General features: G+C 44.8%; 1 protein-coding gene across 2 annotated transcripts in view; it reads right to left on the reverse strand.

Moving 5' to 3' along the window:
* Positions 1-424: 424 nt before the first annotated feature.
* FBXO32 (F-box protein 32) overlaps positions 425-19,527 on the reverse strand; it is a 34,581-nt gene continuing 15,478 nt past the window's right edge. The window contains exons 5-9 of one of the 2 annotated variants that reach the window (XM_059042802.2): positions 12,710-12,803; positions 11,674-11,858; positions 5,640-5,822; positions 4,555-4,698; positions 425-4,122 (exon numbers count right to left, since the gene is read on the reverse strand). In XM_059042802.2, the coding sequence (XP_058898785.1) occupies positions 4,033-4,122; positions 4,555-4,698; positions 5,640-5,822; positions 11,674-11,858; positions 12,710-12,803 (696 nt within the window). In that variant the 3' untranslated portion in view covers positions 425-4,032. The remainder of the gene's footprint in view (positions 4,123-4,554; positions 4,699-5,639; positions 5,823-11,673; positions 11,859-12,709; positions 12,804-19,527) is intronic. The other variant, XM_067017451.1, reaches the window with a different exon arrangement.

Consider the following 19,527-nt stretch of genomic DNA (forward strand, 5'->3'; position numbering starts at 1 on the left):
CTGCTGAGTGCCAGGTGGGTCGAGGCATGTCACCTGAATATTCTGGACCCACTACCTCATTTCAAAAGGCAGAAGGAATGCCAGACCCCAGCGTTTCTAGCCTCCCTCCCAGCACTCAAGTCTGGGGCAGGAGTTTCCTTCCTTTGGAAAACCATGAGGGTTAACTCTCCTTAACAAAACCGAGAAGAAAGCGTCTACAGAAAACATTGAGTTTAAAGGAATTACGATCTTGTTTGTTGAAGACATCGAGGGCCCGAGATATATCAAAGAGCCCCATCTCTGCGTTTGCCTAGAGGTTCAGGGTGTTTCTGAGGTCTGTTTAAACACTAATAGGATTTTAGGCCAGCATCCAGTCAGAGGATGGTTCACAGACTCGGAGAGTTGGAAACAGATTAAAACAAAAAAACACAAAAAACAACAGATGTCGACATAGAAAATGATGATAGAGTTTAGTTTTAAAAAAAATTCACACATAAAATTATTACAGTTTAAAAAATTCACACATAAAATAGCGTGTTTGCATAGCAAGACATAATTGCCCTTCAGCCTGGCAGGAATATATAAACGCAGGTGCCTATTTTATGATAAACATTGTATTGAACACTAAGAATGATATACTTTTGAAATGATTGAACTTCTTGTAAATCTCACCACTTGCTTAGACAAATGAAATTCCAAGCCCTTTCTCTTCTCCCACATAAAAACAGCAGAAACAAGGAGCCTCTGTTAATTGCAAGCTCCCAAACAGTTTTTGGAGAGAGAACTGTGGCAATAAGGGAATACACACTCATTACCTTCCTTCACCATTGCCAAGTAAAGCCTGTTCTTTCCTTGACAGTTTTGCAGCCCATCTAAAATATCAATATCTCCGCTGAGCCACTTCAATATAAAATGGATCATCACTAAACACAGGTCATCTTACAGCTGACCCCTTTGATCTCAAAATTGGGGATGTTTTCACATTGTAGTTTCTGCCACAATCCTCCCACGTGACTGGTCCATCCACTAAAAGTAACAGTGTTGAGTAGTAACACCATCTAGTTTAAAATGTCTGGATCTTGTTATAAGTTGAGCCCTCCTAAGCTTCGCATAGTCTCCTTTCCTCAAATGCTGTGCCGTCTTCTCAAGAAACTCTAGGATCCTTGCTCAGAAACCTGTGTGTTGAACCAAAGCATAACATCCCTGTGGCTCGGCTTCCACTGTCCTGGACAAAACTCTTTCCTTCTCTGCAAGTCCAGATTGCTTTCATGTTTGACATCAATTTTAAATTCTCCTTTACAGAGTTGGGGTGGGGGTAGGTAGGTACAGCAAAGACAGTAGAGCATTCTATCTCTTCCAGCACTTTCCATTGTCATGTCCCTTCTGGCTTTTAGAACAGCAGTTCCGAGACAGAGATTCTTTGTTTTTGTTTTTTAGGTCACTTTGTCCTGGGAGGGTTTGCCAATAGAAATTCTATAGACGATCAGTGCCCAGGGAACAAGCATTTTCTTTTCAACTCGCTTTACTTATACGTGAGGCTCTGGCCATCCTTCACAGCCACCCAGTGGCACCAACACAGATGCTCACACTCGCTGGGCTTTTTTCCCCACTGCCCTCCCACAAACCACAGCATCAAAGACATGCCACTTCTCTTCCTTCCCCTCTCCCTCTCCACCTGCCATTTCCTTCCTTATTCTCCTCTTCCAATGAAAGGGAACCACAAATGTTGGTTTCTTCTTCTCTTTTCCTTGACTCTGTCACACACCACCTCCAATTATGCCAGAGGAGATGGGGAGAGCCCCGAGTCACCATCTGAGTAGACGTTTCAGAAAACCGCGAAGCCTGTCCCCTGTGGTAGGGCTGTTTTGCACAGATGCTCCTGCTGCCTGGGGCACGCTGTGCGGTCATGAGCGCCACGGACAGTCCAAGTGACACTGGTTCGCCAGTTTCGTGCGGACAGTCAAAGCAGGCGACATTTCTGGGTCTGCAAACCTGAAGGTGCCGAGGAGTCTCCATCTGCTCCATCAGCACGGAGGGGGTGGAGGTCATGAGTTGGGGGGAAGCTGTGGGAGGCCATGAACGCCAAAAAATGCCAGAGTCAAAGGTTCCAGAGCCCTCACAGCAACGACAGTCCAGCTCCACTCACATCTTTAAGGAAGCTGAGACCTTTGCGAGAACCTGCCTGAATTATGGAAGACAGAGCTTGACCTTGACTGAGGGGGAGAAGAAGTGTTAACAGTAGTTTGTGGCCCTCCAAAGCTCAATCATACCCAACAAGATCTTATGCTTCAGTATTTACTTTTGCTCAGAACTGAAATAAACAAGTTACTTTTTTCTTCTTTGGGGAGTGGTGATGAAAAAAGATATTAAGAAATCCTGGTGTAGGCACAGACCTTGCAAAGTGAGGAACATCAACTAGTGGTCAAGTTCCCTTCCGGATGCTGGTACTTGGGTTGTGCTTTGAGGGAAGGGCATGAAGGGGTCCTACATCACTAGTTGGTCCCTTGGCTTGTCTCTGTACATTCTTAACCATCTCTCCCCATTTCAGGTCACCCCAAATTCAACCCCTAAGAATACACCACTCCTCAACGTAAATGTGAACCAAGGTCCCATTTCTGCTTCACTCATGTGCCAGGGTCATGCTGGGTGGCCACTCCATTTACCCAAAAAACAAGGAAAGCAAATAAAATTGCAAAAATATGTACATTGTTGTAGAAAAGCAAAGTTCTATAAAAAGTAAAAAACAAAAACATCCCCCATTCCCTCCCAGGAATATTGACTCCTTAAGTCCTGAGATTTCCTCCGTCCACATGGTTACCTGCTGGTACTGGCCTAGCAAGTTCCCCTGGGGTTTGGAGCAAGTTTAGGATGAACTCATAGTACCTCTGCTCCCTATCTGGCTGGAACGCCAGGCTTTACTTTATCATCCTTACAAGAAGCCCTACCTCAGGTTGACTAAATTTTGGTGCTGCATGTAAAGAAAACTCCTCAACTATCAGCCACCAAGAAGAACAGCAGCGGATATGTAAAACCTCTTTTACAAGCCTTTATCAGTACTCTGGCTCCAAACAGCCCCCAGGGATAGGCTTATCCGTGAAGATACCCCAGGAAGCCCAGACAAGCCAAGAAGTTAAACAGGAATAAGAAAGTCTTCACAGCTATTGGGTGACTAATTCTATCTTTTCTGTGGCAGGATTTCCTCTTGAACTGTTTTTAATTGGCCTTATGATGTTGTCCCGAATGAGCTACAACATGGAAGGAAAAAAGGCATAGAATGCTTTGGGGTTGTTCTAGAAAAGAGGCAACCCCAAAGAGTGTCCCATTCGTCTAAAAAGGAAGCCTGAAGCATGATGAGGATTGCCTCCAATCTCTCTTCCTGTTTTAAATCACTTTTTATATGATGAAGAAACAAGAAAAACAGAGACTGCCTACTGGACCACGCGCTTTGTCAGAGCGAGTATTGTAGCTTTCCGAGGTAGACTATTGTGTGGTATCTTCAGAAGATAAGGCCCTATACCCATGCGGGTTTAAGATGACTGGTGCTTCCTTTGCCTTTTCAAAACAAACCCCAGATCAAAACCCAAAGCCCAGGGATTTCTCATATGTAGTTTTTCTTCTTTTTTTTTTTTTTTTTCAACACATTTTCACATTGTAAACAAAGAGCATTCATTCTATCTTGTATTTGAGTTTTGCCCCTTTCTCCCAACATCTCTAGGGAACTATAAAGGAGTCTCAGTGAATGTCAAGAGAATTCCATTTTCACCGATGAAACAGAATTCCTGCCTTATAGTCTTGCTGGCAAATCATTGGGAAAAATAGTTTATTTACAGTATTTCTGCTTTTCCATACCAATTCTAGTGAGAAGTCCATATGCTTAAATTCCCAGCCAGCAACTGCATCTCTCCCCTCCAACGTCCTCTCAATGGCTTATCTCAGAAGTTTTGAGCCAATGTCTAAAATGTACACTATTTACAAATGAAGCGTCCAAACTCTGTATTTCCAACCATCCAATCAGCAGGGGGACCCTTCTGAAGTGTTGTCATGTGCTGGCATTCAGAACTTGAACAAGTTGATAAAGTCCTGGGGTGAAAGTGAAACGGAGCAGCTCTCTGGGTTATTGGCTGTGCACGGGTGATCGGTGCCCTAGGAAGGAACATCATGGTTAGGTGGGCATTCTCGGCAGCATCTCATTGGCTTGTAGCACCCTAAGTAAGGCATGGCCCAACCTCAAAACAACATTCGTCTGTCAAGAATGAATGCCCTGTGTTATGGAAAAACTAAAGAGCTGCGTGTGTGTGTGTGTGTGTGTGTGTGTGTGTGTGTGTGTGCACGTGCGCACACCTGTGCACAGAGCGATGGGGGAGTTTTGGGGGGGGGGGCTTGCAGAACACGGGGGTGAAGGAAACGAAGGTCTTTGAAAGTTTCTCTCCCCAGGGGCTGAATCAGTTTTACCTTCACCTCAGCTGGGGGCTACAACAGTGAAGAGCAGGAAAGCATTTGGGGACACAGTGCTGGTGCCATTGGCTCTTAGGCGCTGGGCTGGGGATGTGTGGCAACGACCTCCAAGACAGATACCTTCCAGGAAAGAATATGGCAGTGTCTGCAAAGCTGAAGGGTGTCTCCATACTGCTCTTTCCGTGGGTAACAGCGCACAAGTTTAAAATACATCTTCTTCCAATCCAGCTGTCCTTTATCTGACAGAATTAATCGCTTGCGGATCTAAATATCAAACAGAGAAAAGTAGTTCTGAAAAGTTCTGCTCCTGCCTCCTTTCCACCTTTTTCATCTATACCCTGGCAACAGCTAGGGGACAAGTAGCAAAGATATAAAGAAGTAGCTTCTGAGCTCTACCTAGTGAAGGAAACAACAGGTTTTAACCAGTCTTTAAGTGGCTGGTGACGCCTGGCTGGTGACCTGTGTACTACATTGCATTCGGATGGTCTTGAAAGTTTAGGTGATCTCAATAAACCACTTCAACCTTTTCCTTGCTGTAGACTTGAGTGATTATTTCCAGGGAGGTGCAGTGACTGCTCGGGCACAATGGCTCTATTTTATATCGAAATATTAGTGGTTTCGTGAACAGAACTTGTTGAGCTCACACTTCTACGTAAAGAAGTTGGAAAAAAAAATCTGAGATAATGTGCGGAGGGGAAAGACGCCTAGAGCTGGTGTCAGAAGGCCCACATTCAAATCCAAGGCCAGTTTCCCCACCTAGAGAGTGCTCCACTAATTTGGATATGTCACTTAGCCACTTGTGGCCTTAGTCCCTTAGTCCCTCCATCCGTTTGAAGTGGGCATAATATCTACCTTTCCCTGGGTCATTAAGACAAAATGAAATAACATCAGTAAAAGCCCTTTAGCTGAAAAATCTCATAAAATGTAAGTTATTTTGTCAGAGAAAAGAAGGACTGGTGCCAATTTATGAATTTTTTTTCGGAGCAAGTTGTAACATGGGACTAGGTTAAGAATATAAGGTGGTATTTTTTTCCCTATTGAAACACATAAACAAAATCTCACAGATATTGTTTAGAAACTCCTTGAACTGTCTTCTAGTCAAACCAGGGAGCCCTGGAGAGTGGGTTTGAGAAGGATGCCAAGGCAGCTTGCGGGTGGCGGGCAGAGAGGAAGGGAAGGAAGAACGGCCACTGGGCTGCACCGACCTGCCGCTCGGAGAAGTGGTACTGGCAGAGCTTCTTCCATAAGAGCCGGTCCTCGCTGAGCACATGCAGGTCAGGGGCTGCCTGGCCCAGGCTGACCAGGTCTCGCCCGTCGCTCAGCCTTTGCATGATGTTCAGTTGTAAGCACAAAGGCAGGTCAGTGAAGGTGAGGCCTTTGAAGGCAGGCTGTGGGGAGAAGGGTTACACTAAGTTGCAGGGCAGAGAGTAGCTATGCACCAGGTGACATCAAGGATGCAGCTGTCCCCTCATCCTCCAGCCTCAAGGTGGTTTATTGATCAGAGATCAAAGCAGCAGTTCTCTCTACTCTAAGTACAGACACAGGACCCATGACCGAGACCCGCAAAGAACAGCCTGGAGCGGCTCCAGCAGATGGTACCAGAGGGATTTTCCTAAGTTGCACAAGGCTGTACGCTTTTTAAAAAATGGAAGTGTAGTTGACATACAATATTATATTAGTTTCAGGTGTACTGAATAGTGATTTGACATTTGCGTGCATTATGAAATGATCACCACGATAAGTCTAGAAACCATGTATCCCCACATAAAGTGATTACAGTTTTATTGACCATATTCTTTTTTTTTTTTTTTTGCGGTACACGGGCCTCTCACTGTTGTGGCCTCTCCTGTTGCGGAGCACAGGCTCCAGACGCGCAGGCTCAGCGGCCATGGCTCACGGGCCCAGCCGCTCCGCGGCATGTGGGATCCTCCCTGACCGGGGCACGAACCCGCGTCCTCTGCACTGGCAGGCGAACCCTCAACCACTGCGCCACCAGGGAAGCCCCGACCATATTCTTTATATTGTATATTACAGCCCCAATGGCTCATTTATTTTATACCTGGAGGTCTGTACCTCTGAGTCCCCTTCATCTACTTACACTTTTGCTCTGAAAGATTCCCCCAATAGCACACGTTGGATTCCTGTGCTTCACTCAGTTACAATATTCGCCACCTTCCCAAAGGACTCACTACCCTGGACAGAGCACCTCCGGCCTCGGGTCTCACTGCCCTCCTCCTTGTGACCATTGATCTCCCCACGTAGGTTTTCTCCCCGGCCCCCAAACACGCTGCCCACAAGGCCCTCACTCTGCCCGGGCCTCTGCTTGTCCACATGGGACTCTTCTTCACATCCAGTTCAAACTCACTTCCTCTGAAAGTGGAAGTGGCCTTTTCTGCTTTGGTGACTCCCTCAAGCCTTAGCCACTGCATCTTCCTAGAATTCCTAGGATCTCTTTCAGGCGCCTTCTGCAACAACTTCCTTATTGTCATGTCACGTAACCCATGTGCAGAAGGAAGCTTGAATGGAACACTCCTGTTTGGATCTAAACTCCACGGAGGTAGAAATTTTTGTGTTTTTTCGTTGCTATGTCTAGAAGAGTCTCGAAGTGTGCTAGCATACAGTAGGCACTCAATAAATATTTGTGGAATGATGAAAGTCAAATAATTCAATAGGTACAAACAGCAACAACAGAAAGACTCTATACTGGTGTGTGTGTGTGTGTGTACACACGTGTATGCACGCTTTGGGAATGGCTGGTCAAGAACCTTTCAGCCTAAGATCCACCATCCATTGAGGCATCTCTATTCAAACCTAGGGCTGCACGGATCATTTTGATAACTATTGGTCTGTGGAGAACACACTGGCAGTTAATCATGAGCTTCTGCAGAAGTTGCTTCTACGTATCCTTGAATTTATATTTAAGCCCTTTAATGTTTAAATTCTGATGAGCTCGTGTTATTCCACCCAGACCCAGATCCTCAAAGGCAAGGTCTAAGCTTGTATCCCTTGCAGACTAGCCCAGCACAAAACCCCTCTCCTGTGTACCTATTATGCCTGGCACCGGAGCTGCTGCAATGGGCGAGAGACCCAGAAATATAAGCAAGTCATTAGAGAACAAAGGTTAAATGCCATCAAGGATGTAAGCGCCAAGTGCTATGGGAACAATCTGTACAGAAGGTCCTCAGTAGTATTTGTTGCTATTTCTTGAACAGCAACTGGCTGCTGCCATCTGGATAAGAAGTCAGCACAAATCGCTCGAGACCATGGTTCTTTGTCCTTCCCATGTTCATAGTCCTGGGTGAGCTCTTGAATTTGAACTACTGACATTTTTAGCTCAGTGTTCTATCACCTCTGGAGGTCACACAGAAAAAAAAAAAAAAAACAACAAAACAGGATGAAGAAACCCTTCCTTAGCTGAGGGGAAAATATCCTGGGAATGAGTACTGAGTTCCCTCCTCGAAATTTTAGGGAACTAAACTCTGTACGAGGCACATCAAGGCTGGAACACACAGTATTCCAGGGGGACACACAGTCAGCAATCCCCTCCCGTGTCTCCACAGAGCAGCACAGGCGTGGAGAAGAATGGGAGGTGGCATGGGAGGGACACAGGATAGACAAGCAGCAGATCCGGACCCCAAGTGCCCTTGGGAAGTCTGGGTCTCAGTTTCCCTGTGTCCAAAACGAACTGGCTTAGTAGAAGTCTCTGAAGATCCCGTCCAGCTCCAACAATCTCAGACTTGGAGTAGCTTCAGCCTCCTGATTCGTGAGAAGTGTCTGTGACTTGACAATTTATACTGTTCAGGCTGCTGGGCTGAACTTTCAATTGTTTGCAAAATTCATGACTTTGCCGGACTGCAGAAGGTCCTAGACCTATTTGTCATTTATCATCTGCTGCTGATCGTATGAGCCTATAAAACTGCCATGAGATTTTCTTTTTGTTTCCAGCACTTCAAAGCATCTACTTTTTTGGTTAAAACTCCCAGGCCAATTATTACATGAACTCCTATTAAAGTCCACTTGGCAGAATTCACTCTCAAATTTTCAAACCTGAACTTTTCCAGAATCCTTGCCCAGACCCCATGCTGAGTCCTTACTCCTGATAAATGATTAACTGCTTGCATGCCTTCTTCTATTTGAATATAAACATATAAAAGAAAAAGAAGTTACTCTTGCTCCCCCGTCAGGGTTTTGCTGAAAATCTTTTTATATTCATCCTGACCACCCCCCATGCTTCCAAACTCTCTCCGCCTTGCTCACAGGACACTATGATTCTATTTGATTTTTTTCACCTACAAGCCAGGTCTCTTAGTTTTTTTCCCCCTTCATTCTTTATTATATAAATTATTTTTGCCAATAAAAATTGGCTCCATAGAATTAGATAGGAAATTTTGAAGGAAAACAAGATTATCTGCTGGGAAAATACTGATAGAACTTTGGCAAATAGAAAGCAATTACTGTAAATGTCACCTTAACATTTTCACATAATAACATACATCTCTTTGGTCCAAACTGTTAAAAAGTAAGTTTTAAAATACAGTCCAGACTGAAGTAATTAAGTTCCTTCTCTCGCTCTCAATCTTTCCTTCCAGCACTTCTCTCAAAATATTGTAGCTCAGAGCCAAGGAGGGTTGGGAAGGAGGGTATGAGGGAGTAGAGTGTCATGGGTAAAAGTATAGCCTCTGCAGACAGGCCTGGGTTCAACCCACATCGTATTGGTGGGGAGGGCCGGGCCAGATTGTTCTTAACCACTCAGTGTGATTTTTCTCATGAGACGATGCCTGGAAGTACTGAGCACAGTGGCCAGTAAATATTAGCTATTATGATGACTCCTACTTACAATTAGTCACTAGATGAGTCAATGAATACATTAGAGGACTTAGAAGAGTGTCTGCCACAGAGTGAGCCCTTCATAATAATAAGGGCGGACGCATTTACAATACTTACTATGTGTCAGGCACTGTTCTCAGTGCTTTCTGTATATTACCTGATTAAATCTCACACCAGGGCATTGGGATAGGCATGACTGCCCCCATTTTCCAGATGAGGAAATTGAGGCACAGAGAATTTGAATCACTAGTCCCAGATCCTGCAATTGGTAAATCTTCATGCTCATCTGTAAATACAGGGCAATATTTTCCAACTGTATTCCTCTGAACATTGAACAAGTTCTAAGGTAGGTGGTGGGAGGAGCGTCCCCTTCACTCATGTATTTATTCAACTAAAACTTATTGACTGCCATCTGCTCTGGTCCAGGGACAAGGAAGAGAGCAGGGAACAAGATGGTGATGTCCTTTCTTTGTGGCGTTTATAAGCCAGTGGAGGAGACAGGAAGTGAATATACATATGAGATGATTTCAGATCATAATAGCGGCTCTGAAGAAGGTGAGATGATAGTGGCTTCAGTAGATTGGATGGTCAGGGAGGGAGGTGGCTTAAAAATCCCGAGGCAGGCCCAAGCTTATAGAGTGTGCAGAGAATAGCTTGGCCTGGCTGGGGTGCCGTGAGCAGAGGGGAGGGTGAGATGAACTTCAGCGTTTGATCTGTTCTGCATAGGATTTCACTGGATTTAAAAGGTTTGCAAAAGGCTGGGTCATTGAATAAATAGTTGGAAGAGAGCTAGATTGAAAAAAAGTTTGGAAACCACTGATGTTAAAAGCTTTGCCGTTTTAGGAATAAGAAGCCCAGGGTTCTGGCCTCAGCTCTGGCCCCGATTGCTGTGTCACTTGGGGAGAGTCACTGGGCTTCTCTGATCCCCCTTTACCCTCACTCCATGAAGAGTTATAGCAACTACAATGGGTACCTCCCAAGAGAGTCTGTAGATCAATAGAGGGGGGCTTTGGGGAAGTAAGCCCATGGAAGTGCAAGGTATGTGGGCAGATGTGGCCAAGGGGGGGCTCCTGTGAGGTGGACAGAGAGAACAGAGGCAAGTTCTGGGCAAGTGTGACCATCTAAATGGGTGTTCCAAGTTGCTGGAGGGAAGATGCCCTTGGGACTAATGGGACTTGCTCATTTATATCGCTGGTTGGGTATCAGAGAGTGTGTGTGTGTGTGTGTGTGTGTGTGTGTGTGTGTGTGTGTGTGTGTGTGTGTGTGTGTGTGTGTGTGTGTGTGTGTGTGTGTACTGTAGCGTAAGTGATTCTAAGGAAGTCACAGAACTCTGAGACTTCCAATTATTCCCTGTGTGTGTGTGTGTGTGTGTGTGTGTGTGTACTGTAGCCTAAGTGATTCTAAGGAAGTCACAGAACTCTGAGACTTCCAATTATTCCCTGTTTCAGAGTTAAGGAAAAAAACAACTAAGGCACAGAGAGGTTATTAACAGTAAAGTCAAGGACACTGCATTTTGCAAACTTCATATAGTGAAATATTTAAAAGAGGTCAAAGAAGTTTTTTCATGTTTCTTTCTCGAGAGACGGGGCAGACCCAAACTTTATCAGCCTGGGTCCCGGAACCACTTAAAACAGCCATGGTCAGTGATTAGATAAGTCAGCCAAGTGCTACGTGAGCTGCCTAAGTGTGTCTGTCCATTAGGGAGCCTTGAGAGATGACACCAACGTCTTTCTCACATTTTTTGTGTGCCTTAGTCCTCCTGATCGCTCTTAAGAGGCCAAGAGCTGGGGGCCAACTTATGTTTTAAAAGCCAAAAGAAACTGCTGGTAGTAGTTTAGCTGGTAATGTGTGGTTTTTTTTGGTTTGTTTGTTTGCTTTGAGTGAGAATTGCTCATGTCTTTTCCTACCTGTATGTTTACAGCCTTTACTCAAAGCCTTCCTTTATCATAACTATTAATAATTGGAACTTGAGTTTTCAAAGGCTGGTGCCAGCTCTCCAAGCCACTGCCATCACAGCTCTGTCGTATACAAGGCAGCATCCTAAAGCTATAAACAGACTCGTACTTTAAGAGGGAATGGGCAGAGATCTCCAGATCCCACTAAAGATTTCAGTGCAATAGCCTACATCGGCCCCAAGGTCAAGTTGCTAGTTTACGCACCACGTTTCCATTGGCTGTCATCGTTCCTATACTCTGATCCCGCTCTGCCAAGTTCTTCTTCTAACCACCCTCCCCTTATCGGAAAGTCCCCCAGCCCACCCTCAGCACCCAAAGGAAAGCATCCAATCAGAACTGTCCAGACTCTGCCATCACCAGAGAGGATCGAAAGCCCTGGCGAGGCTGCCCAGCGTCCCAGCAGAGGAACCAACTGCAGCCGTTCCTGCTAGGAGGCGGCTGGGGTGCTCCAGCTTACCCTGGTGATTTGGATGTTGTTCAGCTGCTGCTGCCAGTGTAGAATTGTCTCCATTCGATACACCCACATGTTAATGTTCCCGACCAGCACAGACTTGCCGACTCTTTGGACCAGTGTACATAAGGACGTGTAGAGGGTCTGGAGTAGTTCCCTTATTAGTCTAATGTTTTGTTGGTCTTCCAGGACTTGAGTGGGGAAGAAAAAAAGTAGTAACGTTCATGAGACTAGAACACTCCATAGTTTACAAGTGGTTCTTTCTTCTTCTCTACTCTGCTAGTGTTACCTGGGTACACCCACTGGGGATATGGTTTTCTTTCTCACTGGTGTTTATTCTACACTTGGCCAAGCTTCTGCACTCGAGGTTATTGGGTAGAGTTTCCATTATCTAGGTCCCTCTTTGTTCTCTTCTCCCCGTTTTCTACAAAGACTCTTTCTCTTTTCATTGTCCCACCAGCACCAATAGCTCACCTGATCTGAAAGCAGCTTCTTTTGCCCAGCAGTGATGTCTCTTTTAGATGATCAGTGTCAGAAGCACAGGTCTGGGGCTCAGGAGCTTGGATTCTCATCCAGTCTGGCTGACTCTTTGTGTGATTATGGATAAATCACTCTTTCTCCCGTATTTCTCAACAATGAGACAGTTGAGCCAGAGACGTAAAGTTCTTTCTAGCTCAGAGAGTCTATGGATCTATTCTGCCTTGTACACAGCTCAATTTTCTAGGAATTTGGAATCTAGAGGTTCGGTAGCCAAGGTTGGGACACGTGCCTACACCAAGAAGCTTGAGAGGCTTAGAGCAGGACAAATGGATGATCCCAGCACAAGGACAGGAGGGTGATGGCCTCACCCTTTGTCATGAGCATGAATGGCCCTCCTTTCTAAACTGGAATCCAGCACCCCTGAAATGCATCTGGAGTCATTCATTTCCATCTGCTTACATTCCCTTAAATCCCTTAAACGACATGTCCACTGCATTGGAAAATTCATCTGCCCAGCCCCAGGCCTATAAAAGGGGGCGAGAGAGTGAGAGAGAAAGCTCACCTTTCAGTACCACTTTTTCCAAAATGTTCATGAAGTTCTTTTGGGCAATGCCACTCAGGGATGTGAGCTGTGACTTTGCTATCAGTTCCAACAGCTGTGGATAAAAATAGAAGTTGCCAGGCTTAGACTACAGAGATATTTTTCTCCTCTAATCTTCACTTTTGAGTCACATGACACGTAGATACAGACTAACGGGGAGAGATAAATGGCAGGCAGGGCCACAATGCAATAAAAAGCAGATGCTCTGAGTAAAAGACAAATGGGGGTAATTCAAAACCTAGGCATCAGGCTGAATATTTAATTGCTTTTTTTCTTTTAAATATAAAGAGGTTGGCTTCAGCCAGGGCTACTTCATTCTACTTGTCCTACTTCAGCAAGTGAAGCTGAGGTTCTCCAAAGGGAACAAAACCTCCTATGACCTGTGATGTTGGAGTTGTACATAATCACTCCCAGCGGGAATTCTTTTACCCCTACTTGAACTTCTCCCCACTGGCTGGGACTGCTCTCAAGGCACCTAAAAGCTCAAGTTCAGCAACCATGGGCACTTTTCAAGGAAGTGGCAGTTCTTATCCAGATAGCTCCTGCTTATGTAGCATTCACTAAAAATGTCTGTTAATTAGAATCTTTCACTGCGCTTAACTTTCTGTAGAAAGAAGCCAATACCAGGAAGAAAGAGACATTCAGGGATGTACAGAGAGACATTCAGGGATGTACAGTGTATACTCATATACTTAGAGGCTAGGGACCTTGTAGCTCTTAGACTTATGTGCAAGTTTTGCTTTGACCACTTATTAGCTCTGTGACTCTGGGTAAATTCCTGCATTTCTTGGTGCCCCAGTTTCTTCATCTCTACTTGTAATACTTAGAGTCTCCAAGATTGGTGAGAGCATTAAATGAGGGAATGCACATAAAGCTCTTAGCACAGTGCCTGGCATAAATTAGGTAGAAAATAAAGGTTGGTTGGTTTACTGAAGGAGTATGTCCCATTCCCACCACCCACGTTATCACCAAACAAAAAGAAATAAAGATAATAATTTAAGTTTGTGCACCCTCAGCATAATCTTTCTTCCCTTCAAAAGCAAAATTCTTTATAAATGTGGCAAGATTTAAAAAAAAAGATTCTATTATTGAAAAAAATGAAACTTTAGACTGGAATGGGCTCTTAGAGATCATGTAGTTCAACCCAGTTAACAGAAGAGCAAAGTGAGGCTCAAGAAACTAAGCTTTACCAACTATGCCACAAGGAGTGAGAGGGCTCAGCGGGATCCTTCTTAACACACTTCATGCTTTCACAGTTATCGAACAAAAGAGGTTGATATAAAGTGAAAATAATTAATTGCACCAGAACCCACCAGGCTAAGTAAAACTCACTAGCCTCAGAGCCAGTAAACTAGATTTAGAGACCCAGGACCTCCCTTTTATGTTAAAGCTTCTATCTCTGCTCCTAGGAAACCTTCCAAGGGAGTTTCATCTCCTGGCCAGGCCCCAGCCCAACTTCACTTCAGGTCAGTAAACACCAAGTATGACACTGTGCTGGGTGCTGGAATCAAGGCTGAGGGAACTAGCAAAGTGACATTTTAAAAACTGGGCTGCAGAGAAGAACTGAAACTTTTGGATCAAAGCCCCAGGCAATTTAAAGAACCTCTGCTTCTAAGGCATTTGTTTATTTGTCCCCATGGAGCCCCTTAGGAGCCTGTCAAACCACGGACAGACTTTTAATTTCCTGAACATAATTTTACTCTGAGTTAAAAAAAAAAAAAAAAAAGACCCCAAATCTTTTCCTGCCTGGCTTATGTATCTCTCTCACACACAGGGAGAGATGCTGTCATCAGGCTGGGGGAAGGTGGCAAAGAAAGACTGAGGCTGGTTTTTAAGATTAGTACTGGTGATCCAAGGCTGGACGTCAGGAACTGACCAAATGCCCACAAAGAGAGGCAAGAAGTCAAAACATCAGCAGAGGCCACGTCCACAGGCGGTGACCAGACGGGTTGTCCTCTGCCTTTCCAGTTCAGCTCTGTCACCAACCAGCGCGTGACAGTCAAGAGAGGAGTGAAAAATGGCACAAAGGGACTGGCCAAACCGTTCATTTATCTCCTTGACCAACAACAAGATTCAGAAGGCCAAGCCCAGGGTCTATTAATACCCTGAGCCTCACATGACCAGCACAAAGCAAGATGAAAGAAAACAAAAGTCTTGAGTCTGCTCTGGGAAGGGCAGTGACTCATCATGGGGTGGGAGGAGGGCGGGCAGAGCTCTGCCTGAAATCCATCCAAAACCCCCATTTCATGTGACTACCATCTCATGAGGGCGTCAGTTTCAATCTTGTCTAAAAATGCACCAATCACAAGGACACAAAAACTCTCAAGGCTGTGACTATGCATTTGAGGGGAAACAAAAAAGCCCTTTGGTCTGACTGAGATGATTTTTGACTAAGGAAGAGAAAGATACAGAAGCAAAAATCGATCAACTGTCAGGAGAATGACACGTCAACCACCTTCTGTTTATTCCGGTGTCAAGAGAAAGTCCTTCTTTTCACTGTCTGGCAGCCTTGGGGTGAGGAGAGAGAACCCCAGAATAGGAGGAGACCTGGATGCTCTAGCTGGGTGACCTTTACAGTTGTCATTCACTTAGCAAGTATTTTCTGCATGCCCATTCTATCCTAGTGTTGTGGTAGGTGATGCGGATAAAGACACACGATCCCTAGACTCACGGAGTTTACCATCTAGTCTGTGGTGTAAGTCATTTAACCTCCCAGAACCCCAGTTTCTTCATTTCTAAAGTGGAAATTAAAAAAGACTACCTACTTCACAGGGTGGTTATGAGAATTAAATGAGATCAGTATGTAAAAACCCACTGTAAGTACCAAATACAAGGCATGATTATTATAAGGTATTATTTCTTCCCCTTCCAAACCACAATCTTTTAGTGAAGTTTAAAGTGGATAGCAAGGGTTATCTTTTCTGTAAAGCTTTTTCTGTAAAGGGCTAGATAGTAAATATTTTAACCTTTGGAGGTCATAAGGTCTCTGTTGCAACTAATTAACTCAGCAACTGTAGTACAAAAGCAGCCTTGGACAGTATGTAAATGAATAAGTGTGGCTGTGTTCCAATAAAACTTTATTTACAAAAACAGGCATGGGGGGCAGATTTGGCCCTTGGTCCATAATTTGTCAATTTCTGATTTTGTGTGTGTGTGTGTGTGTGTGTGTGTGTGTGTGTGTGTGTGTATGATAGGGTTCAAGAGTGAGGGCTCCAGAGCCAAGCTGCCTGCCTCAGTTTCCCCATCTGTAAAACATACATGCTAATAGTACCTGCTTTGCTGTGAAGATTAAATGCATTCATAAAGTACTCAGAACAGTGCCTGATAGCAAGAATATACTCAATAAATTATTATCATTCATTTTTATCATAGTACAGAGACTATTACTAGGTAGAAGTACTGCCAGGGAAGGCATGGTGAATAGTAGGGTAAAGTACAGCTGGTTTAGAGACCTTTAGAATCCCTGTATTTCAGTTTTATGTATTGTCAAGCAAATGCTTAAATGCTTTCAAATTTTCATATTCCTCTCTGTCATTTTTATTACGTTTCTGATATATTTAGTAGCTCCCTGTCTGCTGATAAAAGTTAATGTTGATACATTATGTGGCTTACATAGTTGCATCTACCATGAAGTCTTATTTTGCTAACAATAATGGGTGTTTACTACATGCTACGCATTTTACATGTGTCATCTTGTTCAATCTTCAGAGGCAACCCACTGAAGTGGGTTCTCCACTAGTCAAAAGAGGATTTTGTGGCTCAGAGAAGTTAAGCAGCTCACCTGAAGACATAGAGCAGTAGCAAGTGGTGGAGCCAGGACTTGGACCCAGATATGTCTAACGGAGAACATGTATTTTGACAGTTTAAGGACTTCAGTTTGTCAAGGCCAATCAAATTTGCATCTAGGTTGAAACTTTACTCTAAAAATAGTAGCAATACCATGTAGTGTGTTATGTTCTAGGAAAGAGTCTGATATAAGAGTCCACACTCTTATATCAGTACTACACTGGGACCGGTAATCAGCTTTTCACATTAAGGGAGAAATAATACCCAGACAGGGTTAATAACGCATTTAGGATGAGGCAATTGCTTTGGGTAAATCATTTAGGTCTACTTTCCACATCACAATAACTCTACAGACCCAGAACCAGTATCGTGTGGAACTAGTGGTAAAGAAGACAGAATTTATTAATTTTTCTTCTGTGTCAAGAGAGCTGTGTGCCTAGGGGGAGTAGGGCTGTATTTAGCAATTTATTTACCAAGATGACTGAGCCAGTTGGATTCTTTGCCTCTAGCCACACGAGAAAAAGCAGAGGAAAATGGATTGTTTGACAATGGCTGTTTTCTGCTGGGCAAATTTTAGCCCAGGTGCCAGTAATTTGTGTCTGTGTTTAAGGAGAGGCGGGGTGGGGGACTGGGCTAGGCGTTGGAGAAGAGGGTTCTCAGCTCCTCCTGGATTCCAGGCTATCATTACCGTGGGGGCCGCCTGGGGATCCAGCAGGACCCGATCCACAGTGACTAGCTGTGCCGTAACAGGACCGGTTCTGGGCCACGGGAGGAAGGGCTGGTGGTTGCCGCATGCTGAAACCACATCCTGCCCTTCAGCTTTGGCTTGTGCTAGCCTTAGACATACTGAGTAGAAGAAAAGTCTCGTTGCAATATCCTATAGTCAGTCTCGGAGGCATATCAACCTCAGCTTAAGGTGGTGTGCGGAAGATGAACGGGGAGAGGAGATTGCCCTCCTATCTCACTTCGCCCGCAGAAAATGAGCGTTTCGTGTCATCTCTTCCCTTCGGTTCATCACAGCATTCAGACTTTTAAAAATAAATTAGCTCACGTCACTTCTCTGCTTGAAACCCTCAAATGGCTTCCCTTTGCCCTTAGAAAAAAAATCCGGACTCCTTACCGTAACTGGCAAGGTCCTCCCTGACCTGGCCTTCGCCCCTCGTCCAGCTTCACCTTGCCCAGCGCTTCCCTCGCTCTGCTCTGTCCACACAGCCCGCCTTTGGTTCCCTGAGCAGGCTCAGCTCATTCCCACCTCCCAGCCTTGGTCCTGCCACGTCTTCACATGCCAGCTCCATCCCACCCCTCAGGCCTCAGTTCACATGTCACCTGTTCAGAGCTCAGAGAGCCCTTTGCGGACCATCCTAGATCTTACCATGGTTTCAGTGTCCTTCACTGTTTCATTTATACATGTCTGAAATGGTCTTGTTTACTTGCTTGCTGACTGTATAATTGGGATAGAAACCTCAAGACAGAAGGGGTCATCTTGTTTACCACTCTGCCGTAACCTGGCACACGGCAGGCACTTAACAAATACATATATTTATATCTATCTATATATATGTAGATATATATACACACATCCACACACACACATATTTAAAGAGATTTAAAGGGACACGAAGCAATTGGGGCTTCAGAAGCATCAACAAAAACAGCAGCTACTCTCCCTGTTAGTTCAAGGTTACCCATGCAGCTGTTGCCCAAGCATACTCTATCTTGCATAGAATATTGTTAAGAATGTAACTTATCCCTAATTCTTCTGTCTCCTATGAGAGTGAGCTCTGCAGTTTAAGGTATATGTCTGATTAGAAAACAAACCATAGGATTATCAAAGGTAGGAAAAAACTTCAAGAAGCCCCTACCATTTCTCACACGCTCGGTATGCCAGACGGGTGCCCATAGGAAAATTATGTCTTTTGCAATAAACCTTTGGTTACATCAGACAGTGCTTCTGCCTGCACTGAGTGCCACATACTTCCAAGACCCTTATTTACTCAATGGATAACACAGATTAAAACCTGGAAAGTTTTGTCCTGTCTTTGAGCCTGAACACTGACAGGCTGGAAGAGGGAACATTTCTGCTACATTAATAACCTCCAGGCATGTCAAGATTGGGTAAATATTATTTGAGAGTGAAACATCCCTCTAACTGTGGGCCAAGTTTACACAGATTAATTGTATTCTTAGCCGAGAACAACTTGCCTCTGTCTTCCATCCATCCCAGAAAATTCTGAACTTAGAATGATGCCCTGTTCCCTGTCGCATTGATCTGAGCAGGTCTGTCTGCCTCAAGGAGGCTGCTTAAATTGGGCTCCCTGTCTGCTGTAGCCTCCTTACCCCCACCCTACGCTTCTACAAGGCTGGATGTCACATTGCCCTTGGCCCCTGGCCCACCGTCACTCCCCTCCACTTCTCTTCTTTCCAGCTGCAGGTTTCTGCTCACGCCATTTGTCCCTGCAAAGCCTTCTACCTGCCTCTCCACCTGGCCAAATCCTGGCCATCCTTCAAGGAAGGAGAATCTCAGGTTCTCCCTCTTCCAAGAAGCTGCCTCCAGTGCTGCTGCTTCCATTTTCCTAGACAGGACCAAACCCAATTTGCTACTGCAGTACCTTGTACCTTGTCTCCCAGAGTAGCCCAGAAACTCCTGACCAGCAGAGGCCAGGTCTTAGTTGATTCTCAAGTGACTGTGGCAACACTAGGTATATGGTATGGACTTAATATAGAAAACACCTGCTTAGGGATTTGAACACATTCACCTGAAGCAGTATTGATGAATGGGGACCTAGCAGAGGATGTTGTCTCCTCCTTGCCTTTGGAAAGCCCTTCTTTTAGAAGACTCGAGGGGCCTTCGGGTCCTAGCTCACAGATACTTAAACCTCTGTCTCACCCTCAACCACAGCAACTTACAGCAATGTCACATGCTCTCAGGACCATCCCTCCTTGGATGGGAAAAAAGTCTGCTGAATTGGCAATTAAAACGCAGCTCACCTATC

This window comes from Kogia breviceps, chromosome 17, assembly GCF_026419965.1.
Source record: "Kogia breviceps isolate mKogBre1 chromosome 17, mKogBre1 haplotype 1, whole genome shotgun sequence".
NCBI classification, from domain to species: Eukaryota; Metazoa; Chordata; class Mammalia; order Artiodactyla; family Physeteridae; genus Kogia; species Kogia breviceps.